The sequence below is a fragment of the Mobula birostris genome, chromosome 2 (genome assembly GCF_030028105.1).
Source record: "Mobula birostris isolate sMobBir1 chromosome 2, sMobBir1.hap1, whole genome shotgun sequence".
Lineage (NCBI taxonomy): Eukaryota > Metazoa > Chordata > Chondrichthyes > Myliobatiformes > Myliobatidae > Mobula > Mobula birostris.
The window spans coordinates 74513580-74533086 of record NC_092371.1 but is presented as its reverse complement, the minus strand read 5'-3'; the positions used below and the strand labels follow the sequence as shown (position 1 = coordinate 74533086).

Sequence of the window (19507 nt, the reverse complement as noted above, 5' to 3'; positions counted from 1 at the left end):
TGTCAACAGTCACAGGAAAATAAATAAAAACAATAGAGTCAATTAAAAATTGTACAGTAACAAAGACTGCCAAGCAACCAATATGCAAATGAAGATGAACCATGCAAATAAAAAGATAACACTGAGATAATGAGTTGTAAAGAGTCCTTGGAAACGAGTCTATAGGTTGTAGAATCAGGTCAGAGTTGTGGTGAGTGAGGTTATCCACACTGGTTCAGGACCCTGATGGTTGTTGGGTAATAACTGTTCCTGAAGCTGATGGTATGGAACCTAAGAATCTTTTACCTCCTGCCCATTGATAGTAGCAAGAAGGGGGCATGAACTGGATGATGGGGTCCTTGGTAATGGATCAGGTGAAGATGGCAGGTTGCCTTGCCTGGAAATAAATGAACTATATTTTATTTTGATGAAATTGATAGGTACAAAGTTACCACTATTGACACTTCACTTTTATTCCAGATTAAAGTTTAAAGTAAATTTATTTTGAAAGTACATATGCAATATGTCGCCATATATAACCCTGGGATTCATTTTCTTTACTCAATAAATCCATAGAATAATAATCATAATAGAATCAATGAAAGCCCACACCCACTTGGGTGTTCAACCAGACTACAGAAGACAACAAACCGTGCAAATACAAAATGAAAGAAATAATAATAATAAGTAAATAAGCAATAAATATCGAGAACATGAGATGAAGAGTCCATGGATTGTGGGAACATTTCAATGATGGACAAGTGAAGTTATCCTCTCTCCTCTCTGGTTCAAGAGCCTGATGGTTGAGAGGTAATAACTGTTCCTGAACCTAGTGGTGTGAGTCCTGAGGCTCCTGTACTACTTTCCTGATGGCAGCAGTGAGGAGAGAGCGTGTCCTATTTCAATTCAATTCAAGTTCAATTGCCTTTTAAGCATATAAGAATACTCATGAACACTGCCAAACGAGACAGGTGTCTTTGACACATTACCAACACACACACAAGATCACAATCACGTAATCAGAGTCCTAACGCCCACCACACCACCTCCCCCGCCGACCCACAATGCCACAGCCTGATGCATACGAGTCAATCATCCCACATAGAGTATCAGTTAAAAATATAATGACACAGAATATACGTGTGTATATACAGACCAGACACCAGCCCACCGATATCAGCTGGTCCCCGAGCCCACTAGGTGACACTGGCTTTGAGTATTTATACAAGTACTTAAATTTAAAACCTTGCCTGCCATGGTGAGATTGCCTCCCCAGTTGATAGAACCAGAATCAGGTCTATTATCACCGGCATGTGACATGAAATTTGTTAATTTAGCAGCAGCAGTTCAAAGCTATACATAATCTAGCAGACAGAAAAAATAAATAAATAAAACAAAACATAATAAATAAACAAGTAAATCAATTATGTATAGTCCTACGTGATCATACAGCTACAATAGCATCTGGCCAAGGCCCTTCATCAGGACACTCATTTCCATAGATGCCGCCTGGCCTGCTGAGTTCCTCCAGCATTTTGTGTGTGTTGCTTGGATTTCCAGCATTTGCAGATTTTCTCTCGTTTGTGATAGCATCTGGAGGTTGGGTCAGATCCTACCGTGGCAGCTGGGGAACTTAATCGAATAAAGCTGGTAGTTAGTTGCAATGGCACAAGAGGAATAATGCTGATTGAATCTCTTCTCTGCACCAGCCTTTCTAAATCAAATCCACAATGTTAATCCTGGCCTTTCTTGCATGTTGGTTCTCAGAGCTCTCTGAGCCAGCTTGCAAGTTGTTTTAAAACGAAATAAAGCCTAACCGTAACACAACAAGGGCAAACATCGATGCACATAAAGCCATAAGACATAGGATCAGAATTAGGCCACTCAGCTCATCGAGTCTTCTGTGCTATACCACCATGACTGATGTATTATCCCTCTCAACCCGAATCTCCTACCTTCTGTTCATAACATTTGACATCCTTACTAATCAAGAACCTATCAATCTCCACCTTAATACACCCACTGACTTAGCCTCCACAGGCATCTGTGGCAATCAGTTCCATGGATTCACCACCCTCTGGCTAAAGAAATTTCTCCTCATCTTAATTCTAAAGAGATGTCCTCGTATTCTGAGGCTCTTCTTAGTCTGCGCCATTATTGGATACATCCTGTCAGTATCCACTCAATACACTGTATCTTGGCTCTTCAATATTCAATAGGTTTCAATGAGATTCCACCTCTTTCATTCTTCTAGACTCCAGGAACTACAGGCCTAGAGTTATCAAATGCTCCTCATATGTTGACCCTTTCATTCCTGGGATCATTCTCGTGAACCTCCTCTGGACCATCTCCAATGCCAGCACATTCTATCTTAGACAAGAGGTCCAAGGCTGCTCACAATACTCCAAATAAAATGGACTGTAAGATCTGGAGTGACAGGGTGCAGATACATCTCTATCAAGTTGCAGCACCTGCTTAGCACCCAATCAGGGTCACGTGAAGCCATGGGAGCAGGTGGTGGATAGTTGTATGAGCAGCTGGTGTATATCACAAGTCCTGGCTGTGTGACCACTGATGCCAGGCGGATAATCTCTGAAGAGTATTGGTAATGGCTGGGGTCACCTGTCTTGTAAAGACATTGCCCAGAAGAAGGCAATGGCAAACCACTTCTGTAGAAAAATTTTCCAAGAACAATCATGGTCATGGAAAGACCATGATCACCCACATCATACAGCACAGCACATAATGAACAAATGATAAAATCTGCCTTGCTAACATTGGCCAAGTTCATGCTTGAATAAGCTGTTTGGCAGGGATTTATTTTATGTTTCCAACAAAATGTTCTCATTCTTTTCTCTTTGCAATTCTCTTCCAGTCTTGCATTGATAACTTTGAGGAGATGGTGAAGCTGCTTTTAGACCATGGGACCAATGTAGATGCAACAGACAACGAACTGTGGACTCCACTGCATGCTGCAGCAACGTGTCGACACACCAACCTGGTGAAGCTCCTTATAGAACGGTCAGTTCCTTTCATCCCAATTCTGGAGGACGAAAGTTCTTATTATAGCCTGGCACTGCAATTTGTCTGATTATTTCTGTGCTGAACATATTCACCCCTCCCCCCCCCCGGAAGTTTTCATGTTTTATTATTTTACATCATTGAATCACAGTGGATTTCTACTAAGTGATCTAAATTAATTACAAATATAAAACTCAAAATAATTGATTGCATAAGTATACACCCCCTTTAATATGACACGCCAAATCATCACTGGTGCCCCCAAACGGTTTTAGAAGTCATATAGTTAGTTAAATGGAGATCACCAGTGTGCAGTCAAGGTGTTTCAATTGATTGTAGTAAAAATACACTGGATCTGGAGGGTCCAGCTGCTGGTGAGTCAGGATCCAGGCAAAAACTACACCATAAAGACGAAAGAGCACTGCAAGCAACTCTGCAAAAAGATTACTGAAAAGCAAGTCAGAAGATGGATACAAGAAAATTTACAAGTCACTGAATATTCCTTGGAGTTCAGTTAAGTCAATCATCAAGAAATGGAAAGAATATGGCACAGCTGTAATTCTGCCTAGAGCAGGCTGTCCTCAAAAACTGAGAGACCGTGCAAGAAGGGGATTAGTGAGGGAGGCTGCTAAGAGACCTATGACAACTCTGGAGGAGTTACAATCTTCTGTAGCTGAGATGGGAGAGACTGCACATACAACTGTTGCCTCAGTGGCTTCACCAGTTGCAGCTTTATGGGAAAGTAGCAGAGAAAGCCACTGTTGAAAAAAAACTCCAATGAAATCTCAGCCAGAGTTTGCCAGAAGGCATGTAGGAAACTTTGAAGTCAGCTGGAAGAAGGTTCCATGGTCTGATGAAACTAAAATTGAGCTTTTTAGCCATCAGATTAAACACCACACATAATCAGAAACACACCATCCCTACCATGAAACATGGTGGTGGCTGCATCATGCTGTGGGATGCTTCACTGCAGCAGGCCCTGGAAGGCTTGTGAAGGTAGAGAGTAAAATGAATGCAGCAAAATACAGGGAACTCCTGGAGGAAAACCTGACACAGTCTGCAAGAGAACTGCGACTTTGGAGATTTGTTTTCCAGCAAGACAATGACCCCGACCTTAAAGCCAGAGCGACACAGGAATGGCTTAAAAACAACAAAGCTAAGATCCTAGAGTGGCTAAGTCAGAGTCCAGACCTCAGTCCAATTGAGAATTTGTGGCTGGACTTGAAAGGGGATGTTCACTCACGATTCTCGTGCAATCTGACAGACCTTGAGCAGCTTTGTAAAGAAGAATGGAGAAAAATTGCAGTGTCCAGATGTGCAAAACTGATAGTGAGCTATCCTCACAGACTCAAGGCTGTAATTACTGCCAAAACTGCAACTACTAAATACTGACTTGAAGGGGGGTGAGTAATTATACAATCAATTATTTACTGTTTAATAATTGTAATAAATTTAGACCAATTTGTTTTCACTTTGACACAAAAGAGTATTTTCAGTTGATCAGTGTCAGAAAAGCTAAATTAAATCCAATGATTCAATGTAAAACAATAAACCATGTAAACTTCCACGGGGGTGGGGGGGGGGTGTCCTGAATAACTTTTATAGGCACTGTAGAAGTTTGAACAGATAGGGTTCAGGTTTGTCCTGATGAAGGGTCTTAGCCCGGAACATCAGCCGTTTACTCTTTTCCATCGATGCTGCCTGGCCTGCTGATTGCCTTCAGCATTTTGTCTGTGTTGCAGGGATTCAGATTTATTCATCACTTTTACGTCGAGTCATACAGTGAAATGTGTCATTTGCATTAGCAACCAGCATAACCCTAAGGATGTGCTGGGGGCAAGTCTCGCCACACATTCAGGTGCCAAAGTAGCATGCCGACAGTGTTCAACAGAACAACAACAATACAAGCAGAACAACAGCAAAAATCCCCTTTCCCACCCTCCCATCCTCTCACACACATAGGCCTCCAACCCCTACAGCGAATGCCTCTGAGCCTACAGTTCCAGGCCTGGCACTCCCAAATTGGCAGTCGTTAGGCCTCCAACTTCCAGTTTGTGCTCAGGCACACAGACCTGACCTCCGGGCGTCTACCTCCAGACATGACAACTCGTCTTCAACCTTCCAGGCTTCCCACATAAAGATCCTCGATGAAGGATTCATATTCTGTGGTAACTCACTAATTAGTGTGCCCAATGGTGATACTTCCTACTAACCTGCAGCTGCAGAGGAAATGAACCTCCACTTCCCTTCAATGTCCCCTCAGCGAGGAAATTATCCGAAACATTGGGCCTTGCTTAATCAAATAATTTTATCTTCACAGTCACTGATTTGATCAACAGAGTTGCTGATTCCATTGTTTAGTGTTGCTCCCAAATGTTCCTATACATCATGAGGGTATTATTTTCATAGGGGTGAGGTGAAGTATTGAAATAACTGAAACAAATAAATAACGAATAAAGAGTAAATCTACCACCCCACCAGCCTCTGTGTCCAGCACGTAATTCTCTGTAACTTCCACCATTTCCAATGGGATCCCACCACCAAGCACATCTTTCCCTCCCCCCCGCCTCCCCCACTTTCTGATTTCTGCCCAACTTCCTTGTCCATTCATCACTCCCCACTGATCTCCCTCCTGGCACTGAACCTTGCAAGTGGAACCAATGTCACATCTGCCCCTACACCTCCTCCCTTACTATCACTCAGGACCATAAACACTCCTTCCTGTGAGGTGACACTTCACCTCTAAGTCCGTTGGGGTCATGTACTGTGTCCAGTGCTCCCAGTGTGGCTTCTTGTATATCAATGAGACCTGATGTAGATTTGGAGACCGCTTCACTGAGCACATATGATGTCTGCCGGAAAAAGCAGGATCTCCTAGTGGCCACCTATTTTAATTCCACTTCCCGTTCCCATTCCCATTCCAACATGTCAATCCATGGCCTCCTCTGCTGTCACGAAGAGGCCACACTCAGGTTGGAGGAGCAGCATTTTGTATTCTGTCTGGGTCGCCTCCAACCTGATGGCATGAACATTGATTTCTTGAACTTCCGGTAATGCCCCCCACCCCCACTTCTCCCCTCTCCTTCACTATTCCCCATCCCTTTTCCTGCTCTCTCTCCTTATCTCCTTGTCTGCCCATCTCTCTTTCCCCTTTTCTTTCTTCCATAGCCTTCTGTCCTCTCCTATCAGATTCCCCTTCTCTAGCCCTGTATCCCTTTCACCAATCAACTTCCCAGCTCTTTACTTCACCCCTCCCCCCAAGTTTCACCTATCACCTTGTGTTTCTCCCTCCCTCCCCCCCACCTTCTAACTCTGACTCCTCGTCTCTTTTTTCCAATCTGCTAAAGGATCTTGGCCTGAATGTGGACTGTACTCTTTTCCATAGATGCTACCTGGCCTCCTGAGTTCCTCCAGCTTTTTGTGTGTGTTGCTTGGATATCCAGCATCCGCAGATTTTCCCTTGTTTGTGAAAGAATAGAGAGAAGCAGGCGTAAACACAGGAGATTCAGCAGATGCTGGAAATCCAGAGTAACACACACAAAATCCTGGAGGAACTCAGCAAGTCAGACAACATCCATGGAGAAGAATAAAGTTTAGGCCAATGCCCTTCATCAGGAGTTGTAATGAAGATGAAAGAAGCTGGGGGGGGGAGGGGTAGGTGTAACAAGCTGGCAGGTGATAGGTGCAACCAAGTGAGGGGCAAAGTAGGTGGGTGGGGATGAGGGAGGGGATGAAGTATGAAGCTGGAAGGCGATAGGTGGAAAAGTTAAAAGGGCTGAAGAAGAAGAAATCTGATAGAGCAGAGTTGACCATTGGAGAAAGGGAAGGAGGAGGGGTACCAGAGGAGGTGGTGGGCAGAGAGGAGGAGAGAAGGAATAAGAGGGGAGCCAGAATGGGAAATGCAAAAGAGAAGAAGGCGCAGTGGGAAGAAATTTCCAGAAGTTAAAGAAATTGATGCTTATGCTGTCAGTTTAGAGGCTAGCCAGACGGAATATGAGGTGTTGCTTCTCCAACCTGAGAGCATTGCGGCAGTAGAGGTGGCCATGGACCGACATGTTGGAATGGGAATGAGAAGGAGGCAGCTGGTTTGCCACTGTCTCAAGTGGAGGCTGTATTTCCAACCACCACCCTCCGAACCCTCTATTCCCCACTCTGACCTTTTACCTCTTTCACCTCCTGGGTCCCCTCCTCCTTCCCTTTCTCCGAAGGTTCGTTCTTCTCCCCTATCAGATTCCTTCTTCTCCAACCCTTGACTTTTCCACCCACCTGCTTTCTTCCTTTTCTCCCCCCGCACCTCCATCCCTTTTTATGCTGGCATCTTCCCCTTTCCTTGTCAGTCCTGAATTCCGTAGATGCTGCCTGACCTGCTGAGTCCCTCCAGCATTTTGTGTATTTTTTTAAGTTTTGATGTTTGCTAATTAAAGAATGCTCTGCCCCCACAATTCGGTGTGACCCACTATCACTCGTTCCATTACAGGGGAGCAGACCTGATGGCACTCAATGCAGACGGGAACATGCCCTACGATCTGTGCGACGATGATCAGACGCTGGAACTCATCGAGACGGCAATGGTTAGCCAGGGTAAGGTGTATATTTAAGGCAGAGGTTGATAGGTTATTGATTGATCAGGGCATGAAAGGATACAGGGAAAAGGCTGGAGATCGGGGCTGAGAGGAAAATTGGATCAGCCATGACGAAGTGGTGGAGCAGACTCGGTGGGCCAAATGGCTGAATTCTCCTCCTATATCTTATGGTCTAATGGTCTCGTACATTGAGGCATTTGCAATAAGTTAAAAATACAAGCTTTTTAAAAATACATATTTTCAGAAAAAGATTTGTGATTAGACAATTGGAATGAACATTCCAGCAATTCCAGATCAATGGGACTGGCTGGACTTGTAATCCTATACCTCCCATTTGTTTATGAAGAATGATTTTTGCCTCTCTGCTCCAGACTCCACCGCATCAAGTGTGGGGATCTCATTGAATTGGAAGGAATATCTGCAAGTATGGGCCTTTCTGCAAACCAGCCCAAGTTTTAATGCATTTGCCGGAGGTCACTAAAATTTTTAAACCTTCTCTAATGTTCTTAAGCTGTTTTTTGCCATAGTTTATCAGATGTTGTGTATTTAATATTTAAGTAATAGTTCAGTAATCGTGTGTGTGTGTGTGTGTGTGTGTGTGTGTGTGTGTGTAGTTTTTAAATATTCTGCATTCTTGTTTGTTTAAATAATTCATTACAGTTTATATGTATAAATACATGAATTGCATACACCATCACGCTACCACGTGAAATGTGCGTGCTTCACTTAAAGTAAACATGAAGTTAGACCCACATTTGCGGATTCCTATATCTTCCTTTGAATTAGTTTAATGTTTTGAAGTTACAAAGCATAACATCATCAAACAGCCCGTCTGTAGCAGGAATTCCTTCAGAACCAACTCCTTTTGGACCCATCGAGACCTTTTCCGTCTTTTACCGTTGTACCTCAGGAAGCATCCTAACCAGATGCGTCGCAGCTTTTTACGGCAACCGCTCTTCCTGCGACCACAAGGAACTGGCAAGACTGGGGACACAGCTCAGCACATCATGGAAACCAGCTTCCCCTCTCTGGACTCTGGTTGTGCTTCTTGCTACCTTGATAAAGCAGCCGGCATTATCAAAGACCACACTCACCCTGCACATCTCTCCCATCGAGCTGGAGATACCAAAGCCTGAACTCGTGTACCATCTGGCTGAATGACGGCTTTTGCCTTGCTGTCATAAGACTATTGAATTGTACTAGAGAACAACCATCTACCTTGTTATGAATCTGGGCCTTGTTGTATAGCTGCACTAAATGTCCTCAGCAGCTGTTAGGCTTTATTCCGCAACGCACACAATATGCTGGTCAGCAGGTCAGGCAGCATCAGAGGAGGGGAATAAACAGTCAACGTTTCACACTGAGACCCTTCATCAGGACTGCATTCTGCATTCTGTCGTCGTTTTCCTTTTACCACCTTAAATCACTGTGTAGTGATTTGATCTGTATGAACAGGATGCAAGGCAAACTTTTCAAAGTACCTCTGTATATGTGACAATAATAAACCAGTTGCAATTCCAATTTCTCCCCAAGATTTTACATTAATACGGTTAATGTGTCACTGCCCAGGAATCTTCTTATCTTACTGCCTGTTATGCTGCTGGAGCTTAGGGCAGCAATCGAGGTCCTCCATCTCTGTCTGTCCGTACCATTGTACACAGATGTAGAAGGATCCTTCATTGCTGTGTCTGTAACAATTTATTTTTAACCAGTCAGGGTTGTTGGCCCTGAGCTGAATCCCTGAATCTGGAGGACCGGTGGATCACACTTAGTCTGGCCTCTACCCTTTGACCTGTTTGACATGGATAACTCAGCCAAGAGCCAAAGCACGAAGTCCTGACTCCAGCTAATTTGGCTTATATTGATAACAGTTCTTGCATTTGTATGACTACAGGATGTCTGAATGCAGTGTTCTTGAATTATAAATACAAGAGCTTCTGCAGATGCTGGCAATCTTGAGCAGCCTCCTTTTTTTCCAGTCCTGTTGAAGCATTTCGGCCTAAAGTGTCAACTGTTTATTTCCGTCCATAGATGCTACCTGACTTGCTGAGTTCCTCCCGCATTCTGTGTATTTTTGAATTGTCATCATTGTAGGAAGGGTGGCAGCCAAGCACTGCATAGCAAGCTCCCAAAAAACATCAACGTGATTATCTGTTTGAGTTGCGTTGATTGAAGGTCAAGCATTGGCCTCAACTCTGTGCATAACTCCCCTGTGCTTTCTCGAAATAGCACCATGGGATCTGGTTTAAGAGAGCAGACATGGTGTGGGCTTGCTGGAAAGTTGGCGCCTCCAAACAGCGTGGGAGCCTCACAAAATAAAACACTAAAGAAGTCAGTCGCAAGTTGTGCAAATAAATAGAAATATTTTTAACTGTGATTTGTCCGTGAATAGAAAGAACACATTTAAATAATATCCTTCACAATCTCATGATCTTCTAAGCACTTCACAGTCAATGATACATTTTGTTTTGAAATGTAGTCTTATCAATGATAATAGATATCACCCCCCCACCCCCGCTCAGTCTATTATGCCCTGTCACTGCACTGTAAATACTTTGAACTACTTTCTATAAAGCTGTTTACATTGTAAATATATGCTGGGATTTACACTCATTTTATTTAAAGGAGACTATTTGGCCAATCGATTCTATCCTTGTTCTTGAAGCACTTCCATCAGTCCTGTTACTCCATCTGTTTCCCGGTGAACTTTCATTTTCATTGTTCCCATCCCCCTCAACTGCCCATTCTGCTGCACTCGGGGAGCCGCACAGTGGTTAGCATGACGCTGTTACAGCTGGGGGTGTTCGGAGTTCAGAGTTCAATTCCGGCATTGTCCGTAAGGAGTTTGTATGTTACAGTGTCATAGGAAAGTACAGCACAGAAACAGGCCCTTTGGCACATCTAGTCGATGCCGAACCATTTGAACTGTCCACTTCCATCAGCCTGCTCCGGGACCATATCCCTCCATATCCCTACCATCCACATACCTATCCAAACTTTTCTTGAACGTTGAAATTGAGTATGCATGCACCACCTGCGCTGATAGCTCATCCCACACTTTCATAGCCCTCCGAGTGAGGAGGTCCCCCCCCCCCCCATGTTCTCCCCATGACTGCCTGGGATTCCTCCAGGTGCTCTGGTTTCCTCCTACAGTCCAAAGGTTAGGTTCACTAGTCACTGTAACTTGTGCTGTAGTATTAAATCGGCGGGTTGCTGGGCCGGAAGGGCCTGTTCTGTGCGCGATCTCAGAATAAGTAAAGATAATTTGACAGAGTGTTGGAATGCAGGAGGAGACTGGAGCACCTGGCACAAATCTGTGAGGAGGACGAGAGTGCACACTCACCCAGACAGCACTGGAGGTCAGGATTCAACTTGGGCTGCGGGAGCAATGTGGTTGAAGCATTACATTAAAGGCTGCACCACTGTTGTGCCCCTTCTGGCAGAAAGCAGTGAGTAGAGATTGTGCAGTCCCAACATTGAGGTGTCATTAGAATGGGCAACTGGGCTGCTTTTGCCTCCTCATGTTGAACTGGATGTGCTTCATCTCAAGTCACTTACACTAGAGTGGTTTCTGGGGATAAAAGTGAATAAATAAAGAAAAAAGAAACATCTGGGAGCCACATCTTGAAGATTAAAAGATGATAGGGGTTTGGGCGGCTGTTGTCCTGGTGCAGGTCGATGGGAGTAGACGGTTTAAATGGTTCAGCATTGACAAGGTGCCACACATGAAACTACTTAACAAGATAAGAGCCCATGGAATTACGGGAAAGTTACATACGTGGATAGAGCGTTGGCTGATTGGCAGGAAACAGAGAGTGGGAATAAAGGGATCCTATTCTGGTTGGCTGCCGGTTACCAGTGGTGTTCCACAGGGGTCCGTGTTGGGGCCACTTCTTTTTACATTGTACATCAACGATTTAGATTATGGAATAGATGGCTTTGTGGCTAAGTTTGCTGATGATACAAAAACAGGTGGAGGGGCCGGTAGTGCTGAGGAAACAGAGAGTCTGCAGAGAGACTTGGATAGATTGGAAGAATGGGCAAAGAAGTGGCAAATGAAATACAATGTTGGAAAGTGTATGGTTATGCACTTTGGCAGAAGAAATAAATGGGCAGACTATTATTTAAATGGGGAGACAATTCAAAGTTCTGAGATGCAACGGGACTTGGGAGTCCTTGTGCAGGATACCCTTAAGGTTAACCTCCAGGTTGAGTTGGTGGTGAAGAAGGCAAATGCAATGTTGGCATTCATTTCTAGTGGAATAGAGTATAGGAGCAGGGATGTGATGTTGAGGCTCTATAAGGCGCTGGTGAGACCTCCTTGGAGTACTATGGGCAGTTTTGGTCTCTTTAAGAAAGGATGTGCTGATGTTGGAGAGGGTACAGAGAAGATTCACTAGAATGATTCTGGGAATGAGAGGGTTAACATATGTTTGTTTGTCCGCTCTTGGACTGTATTCCTTGGAGTTTAGAAGAATGAGGGGAGACCTCATAGAAACATTTCGAATGTTGAAAGGCATGGACAGAGTGGATGTGGCAAAGTTGTTTCCCATGATAGGGAAGTCTAGTACGAGAGGGCATGACTTAAGGATTGAAGGGCGCCCATTCAGAACAGAGATGCGAAGAAATTTTTTTAGCCAGGGGGTGGTGAATCTATGGAATTTGATGCCACGGGCAGCAGTGGAGGCCAAGTCATTGGATGTATTTAAGGCAGAGATTGATAGGTATCTGAGTAGCCAGGGCATCAAAGGTTGTGGTGAGAAGGCGGGGGAGTGGGACTAAATGGGAGAATGGATCAGCTCATGATAAAATGGCAGAGCAGACTCAATGGGCTGAATAGCCAACTTCTGCTCCTTTGTTTTATGGTATTTATTTATGGTAGATGGGCCAAATGGCCTGTTTCTGTACTGTACTTTTCTGTGACCATGATTAGGGGAGGGTTAAATCAGGGGTAAACCAGGGATTGCTTGTTGGTGTGGCTCGAAGGGCCAAAAGGACTGATTGCACACTGTATCCCTAAATAAATAAACTAGTGTCTGCATTCTAACAAGTAAACTATTGTAGATAGAAATCAATTCTACTCAAATTGCTGGATTGTGTGAACTGCTTGCTTATCTAGGATACTGAATGTAGAATACTAAACGTCAATGATCTTTCTATATTATGTTTATTAAGTGCTAATGCAAAACCTGGTCCTGATTCTGATGCTGAGTTAATAGTAATAGGCATCCGTTAGTCTCGTGAGACCATGGATTTGCACCTTGGAAGGTTTCCAGGGCGCAGGCCTGGACAGGGTTGTATGGAAGACCAGCAGTTGCCCATGCCGCAAGTTTCCCCTCTTAACGCCACCAATGTTGTCCAAGGGAAGGGCATTAGGACCCATACAGCTTAGCACCGGTGTCGTCGCAGAGCAATGTGCGGTTAAGTATCTTGCTCAAGGACACACACGCTGCCTCAGCCAAGGCTCGAACTAGCGACCTTCAAATCACTAGACAAATGCCTTAACCACTTGGCCACGCGCCAACACTCCAGTACACAGAAGACAAACATGGACAACCCCCAGTATGAAGTTTAGCTTGGAGAAGGGTGGTGGAGATAAGGTTGTTGTGGAGTGGAGAGGTTGGGGACACCACTTATGAAATGGTTAGAGATTTTAACTGGAAGGGAGCCAGTGTTTCTCTAGTGGGATAACATATGGATGCCAAATGGGTTCCCTCAGACGCACATTGTCTGAATCTGAAGTACTAGCAACCTTCAGATCACTAGACGAACGCCTTAACCACTTGGCCAGGCGCCAACACATGGAAGTTAAACTCAAAGTAATAAATATTATTGGGTTAAGAGATGAAGCATTGCCGAAAGTTATATCAAAACACAAGATCTGATATAACTTTGACACATTGCTGTGAATTCTTTGAGTGGAAGTGGAGGATGAAAATGACTTGAACTGAAATGGTGCTTTTCACATCGTTCAGGTCAAATAAAACGTTTTAAGACAAATTACATTTAAAGTGTAGTCTCTGTTTAAATGTAGGATTTATGGCAGAGAATTTCCGCATCAATCCCTGAAATAGCAATCTGCTTTTTGAGGTTAAGTGACGGATATTGTTGGTATTTATGTTTTCATGTATTATTCCCTATCCCCACTTTAACTTCTAACTTTATTTTTATATAATTCTTTATTTGTTACAAGTCACGCCAACACACGACGGCAAATTCCTAATACATGTAAATGTCCACTCAGTGTTCACTTTATCAGGTACACCTGTACACCTGCTCATTAATGCAAATATGTAATCAGCCAATCATGTGGCAGCAACTCAATGCATAAAAGCATGCAGACATGGTCAAGAGGTTCATTTGTTGTTCAGACCAAAGATCAGAATGGGGAAGAAATGTGATCCAAGTGACTTTGACCATGGAATCATTGTTGGTGCCAGACGGGGTGGTTTGGGTGTCTCAGAAACTGTTGATCTCCTGGGATTTTCACACACAGCAGTCTCTAGAGTGTACAGAGAATGGTATGAAGACAAAAATCGTCCAGTGAACGGCAGTCTTGTGGGCAAAGGCCTTATTAATGAGAGATCAGAGGAGAATGGTCAGGCTGGTTCAAGCTGACGGGAAGGCGACAGTAATGCAAATAACCACCCGTTTCGACAGTGGTGTGCAGAAGAGCATCTGTGAATGCATGATATATTGACCCTTCAAGTGCGTGGGCCAGAGCAGCAGAAGAGCACACTGGGTTCCACTCTGGTACCTAGTAAAGTCACACTGAGTGTATATGTGAATAAAACTGATGCTTGATCCTTGATACTGGTAAGAACTTCCTGGAGAACTGACGTGCTTTAGCACTGCGAACCCTCGTGGGACCGCTCAGCAGTAAGTGCCCCCTCAGTACTGCACTGCATGGTAACCCCAATTATGCACTACAGTCCCTGCAGTGGGATTTGGATGCAGACCATTCTGACTGAGAGGCAAGCGTGCCACTGACTGTGACCCAGAGCTGACACTGTTGTGTTGCCGCCGGGGGTAGGAGAGAGCTGACGTTGTGAGCTGCATCTCTCCAGCAGTAGATGGCTGATAATGTGATGCAGTGGTTCAGAGGTCATAAATAAGTAACTGAAACCTGCGTACTTTTGGCTTCAGATCTTTTGCTGCATACGTGACTGGCCTCTTATGAGAATGGAAAGAAAGCAAGGGAAATCTATCAGCCTCTGTCCATTTGAAAATTACACAAATATTGCAAATTATATTTTACAGAAATGCACTTACTATGATGTTTTTTTGCATTTGTGTATTCAAGGATGATACAATTAACCATTGGGTGCCTCTCTTCAGAAATACTTCCTCATGTGCAGTTGATATAAGAACTGTAGTTGTGAAGGGGGTATTTGAATTACAAACCTCCCTTTATATACATACATAGAATTTGGAGATTAAACTAATTTACAGTAGCCACCACTGATTAGAGTTCAGTAGTGCTGTTATATTATTTGATGTTACATTCTTTTACCATTCTGTTGTAAACAAAAGATTACAACACCTGGTAGGCAAGCAGCTGGTATGTAAATTGATAATATTATTAATAATACATCGTACAAAAATTAACATGCTTGGCAAGGGAAACCTTTGTAGCAGTTGTGACAACCAGCTACCAAAACTAATGTAATAAATTACTTCACTGATTTTATGCATTCTGAGGACATAGACATATCGAGTCTGTGGGGTGGAACTTTATATCAAAATTGTTGTGCATTTACTTGCAAGTCATCACATTGTGAGTTGAAGTATAAGCCCCCATTCCCAGCTCATAGTCTACAGTTAAGGAGGATCTGACGTAAAAGAGCGGCACATAGTGTGGTGGTTAGCACAACGCTTTACAGTACAGGTGACCCAGGTTCAGTTCCCACCACTGCCTGAAAGGAGTTTGTATGTTCTCCACGTGACCACGTGGGTTTCCCCCGGGTGCTCCGATTTCCTCCCACAGCCCAAAGACGTACTGGGTGTTCGGTTAATCGGTTATTGTAAATTGTCCCATGATTAGGCCAGGGTTAAATCGGGGGATTGCTGGGCAGCGTGGCTCAAAGGCCCAGTAGGGCCTAATAAACAGATTCCCAAGCTTTCTTCCTAATGAATTGATGATACTAAGAAACCGTACATCCCGGGATGCGCTGGGACACATCATCAGTGATGTAACCTGGGGTCATTGGGTGTTTCGGGTCTTTCAACATCAGACGCTGTTGCCCAGGCAACCCTGCCAGGGATGATCCGGCCCCAGCAGCTTTGGTCCACAGGTCACGCCTCTCGATTCATAGCCATCTAGTGGCTCATGTAAAATCTATCATATTAATTATGTGAGGAGCAGGTTTTTCTTGATCTTGGCCAACATTCTTCCCTGAATCATAAAAGAAAGTGGTTTACTTTTTACTTTCTGTAGGACTTTGCTGACAAAGGATATCTGTCATATTACTTTGTCTCGGTCTTGGCCAACATTCTTCCCTGAATCATAAAAGAAAATGTTTTACTTGTTACTTTCTGTAGGACCTTGCTGACACAGGATATCTGTCTTGTTACTTTGTTCTAGGACACTGCACTATTATTAATATGATTGATCAGAAGTTTGCACATGTGCTAGCTGATAAGTGTCTCCCCCTTTCTGGTGCTGCTAAACTCCAGCTTCAAACAAAATAATGAAACGGCAGAAGCTTGGGAGTGAGTAATTTTCTACATAGCTTTAGTTTCCTTGCTGGAGCAGAGATTCTGTTAAAATAAAATTTTCCAATTGGTACCATTGGTGACCTTAGGATAACAAATAGTCGTCATGGGTGAAGGGTGAAAAGTGAAATGTTCAAGGGGAACATGAGGGGAAACTTTTTCACTCAGAGGGCAGCGAGAGTGTAGAAGAGCTGCCAGCGCAAGGGCTGGATGCAAGATCTGAATGTTTAAGAGAAGTTTGGATAGGTAAATGGATGGCAGGGGTATGGAGGGCTATGATCCAGGTACAAGTCGATTGGACTAGGCCGTTTAAATGGTTTGGCACAAATTAGATGGGCTAAAGGGCCCGTTTCTGTGCTGTACTTTTCCATAACTCTACGACTGTATGATCCTAATTGTCTTACATAGCTAAAGTGATATTGGAAAGCAGTTTGCACGCGTTCATTTCCCAAAAGCAGCAGTGATGATAGTTCAACTGTCAGATCATTGGCTCAATACTTCACAGCAAGTTCCTCCCACCTTTGGAAGTCTACATGAGATGCTGCCTGAGGAAAGCACCACTATCTAGGCCATGTCATCTTCTTGCCGCCAATATCAGGCAGGAGATACAGAAGCCTGAAGTCCCATGGCACCAGGTTCAAGTACAGCTATTTCCCTTCACCATTCAGTTCCTGAGCTGACATCACAACCCTAATCACTACCTCAATATAGGGGAGGGAGGAGAAGATGGTGGCGCAACACAGTGCGCGCGGCTGTTCCGAATGAATATCGATATGTGTAGCTAGGGGTGCCGTGCACAATCGGGATTGGATGGAGACAGCTGTGAGAAGTGCAGAGGAACATCTGGAGTAACTTCTGAAATGCCTGCTTCGCTGCCGCTGCCACTGTGCAATCGAGAATCTCTGGAGACAAAGGCTCCAAATCCTCGGCTTTGCGTATCGCCTGTTGCCGGGGCTGGGGTCGAAATGCTCAGCAGAGATGGTGCTCGGTGCTCGGTGTCGGAGAGCTGATCGGAGGCTCGGAGTTTTCGGACGGACTCGGAGTCAGACTGTGATCGGATGCTTCTGGGATGATGCATCGGCAAGTTGGCGGCGCTGGAGGTTTACCGTCTGCATGAGATGATGGGACTTTCGAGAGACTTTGAGATTTTTACTGTGCCATGGTCTGTTCTTATCAAATTACGGTATTGCTTTGCACTGTTGTAACTATGTTATAATTATGTGGTTTTTGTTAGTTTTTAAGTCGGTTTGTCATGTGTTTTCATGATATCATTCTGGAAAAACATTTTTATCATTTCTTAATGTATGCATTACTAAATGACAATAAAAGGGGACTGCATGTCCTCAGAATCATAATCATAACAGTCTGATCACAATGGACATTTTTTGTTCTAGAAGTGTTCTTTCTTTTACAATTTTAGACAATTTATGTTTAGTGTATGTTTTTCTTGTGAAAGCTGCTTACACAATGTGATGTGCCCGTGACGCAGCTGCAAGTAAGGCTTTCATTGCACCTGTAGGCCCTCCGTTAATCAGGGTCGACCATGGATGTTGCATCCTGGATGTCTACACAAGTGAGGGCAGTAGGATATGGAGAACAAGCTGTTGCCCGTGCAGCAGGCTCCCCCTCTCCAAGCAGCTGATGAAGGCAAAGGAACGTCAGAGACAAATACAGCTTGGCACCAGAGGTGTCGCAGGAGTTGCCAGTCAGCATTGAACTCAACGTAAGACTGCCTTAGGGACTCCAGCTCCAGATTTTTCCTCAGGATCTTTGAGATGCACACTATTGAGAGCATTTAATAGGTAGTGGGAGCTTATCCTCACTATCACCCTCGCCTATGACAATCTTAGGGAACCATATAACCATATATAACCTTCTAGTCCATGCTGAACACTTACTCTCACCTAGTCCCACCTACCTGCACTCAGCCCATAACCCTCCATTCCTTTCTTGTCCACATACCTATCCAATTTTTTTTAAATGACAAAATCGACACCCAGGAACTTGAAACTGCTCACCCTTTCTACTTATCCCTCAAAGAGGACTGGTGTGGGTAATCTCAATTTGTGCATAAGAACCAAGGCACCTGTGCATACATACTTGTGCATGTATCAATAAGCTTGACTGGCTTTTCAATGCAGTGATGTACTTTCAGTTCTTGGTTGAATTTCATTATTGGACTCCAAGTTAAAGGAAGAAGATAGAATAGCATTTAACAAGTTCACCTTGGGTGGCAGGGTGGAGATAAGTCTCAACCAAAGGATGTGTAAAGCACCCTTCCCTCCACTAGCCTGCAGTCACCCTTGGGCAAGGTGTAGCACCTGCTTAGCCCCCCGATCAGGGTCACGTGAAGCCACGGGAGCAGGTGGTGGATGGTCGTATAGCAGCCAAGTCCTGGTTATGTGACCACTGTCACCAGGCAGACAATCTCTGAAGAGTAATGATAATGGTTGGGGTCACCTGTCTTGTAAAGACACTGCCCAGAAGAAGGCAATGGTAAACCACTCTGCAGAAAAACTTGCCAAGAATAATCATGGTCATGGAATGATCATGATCGCTCATGTCATATGACACAGCAAGTAACGAACTAGCGATCTTCGAAAGCTTGCTGAATTCTTTTCTTCCAGATTTCACACTCCAAGCTTGCAATGAACCTACATTAAGAAAACTCCATTCTGTTTTTATCTTAAGAAAACATGAAATGCCAAAGCAGTAGAAGATACTCCTTGCATTGATCTTATTTTATTTCTCTGTCTTACTGCCCTTATATGGCCATTTATTATTGACACACGAGGTACTGCAGATGCTGGAAATCTAGAGCAATACACACGATGTGCTGGAGGAGCTCAGCAGGTCAGGCAGCATCTATGGATAGGAATAAACAGTCAACATTTCGGGCCATGACCCATCATCAGGGTTTTATTATTTACAGTTCCCATATAGATTACACTGGGATCTTCTTATTGATGTTCAATTGGCCATAATCTTTTCATTGAAAACTCAAGAGACTAGGACCAGAGGGCACAGCCTCAGAATAGAAGGCCGTCCCATTTAGGACAGAGATGAGGAGGAATTTCTTTAGCCAAAGGGTGGTGAATTTGTGGAATTAATTGCCACAGACGGCTGTGGGGTCCAAGTCATTGAGTATATTTAAAGTGCTTGATAAGGTGTCAAAGGCAGAAGAATGGAGGTGAGAGGGATAATAAATT

The 19507-nt window shown here is 44.0% G+C and overlaps 1 protein-coding gene across 4 annotated transcripts in view; it reads left to right on the top strand.

The window, feature by feature from the left end:
* Positions 1 to 19507, top strand: part of LOC140187611 (protein phosphatase 1 regulatory inhibitor subunit 16B-like) — a 206997-nt gene that overhangs the window by 155532 nt on the left and 31958 nt on the right. For all 4 annotated transcript variants that reach the window (XM_072243113.1, XM_072243131.1, XM_072243141.1 and 1 more), the window contains exons 4-5: positions 2855 to 3000; positions 7478 to 7581. In XM_072243113.1, coding sequence (XP_072099214.1) covers positions 2855 to 3000; positions 7478 to 7581 — 250 coding nt within the window. The remainder of the gene's footprint in view (positions 1 to 2854; positions 3001 to 7477; positions 7582 to 19507) is intronic.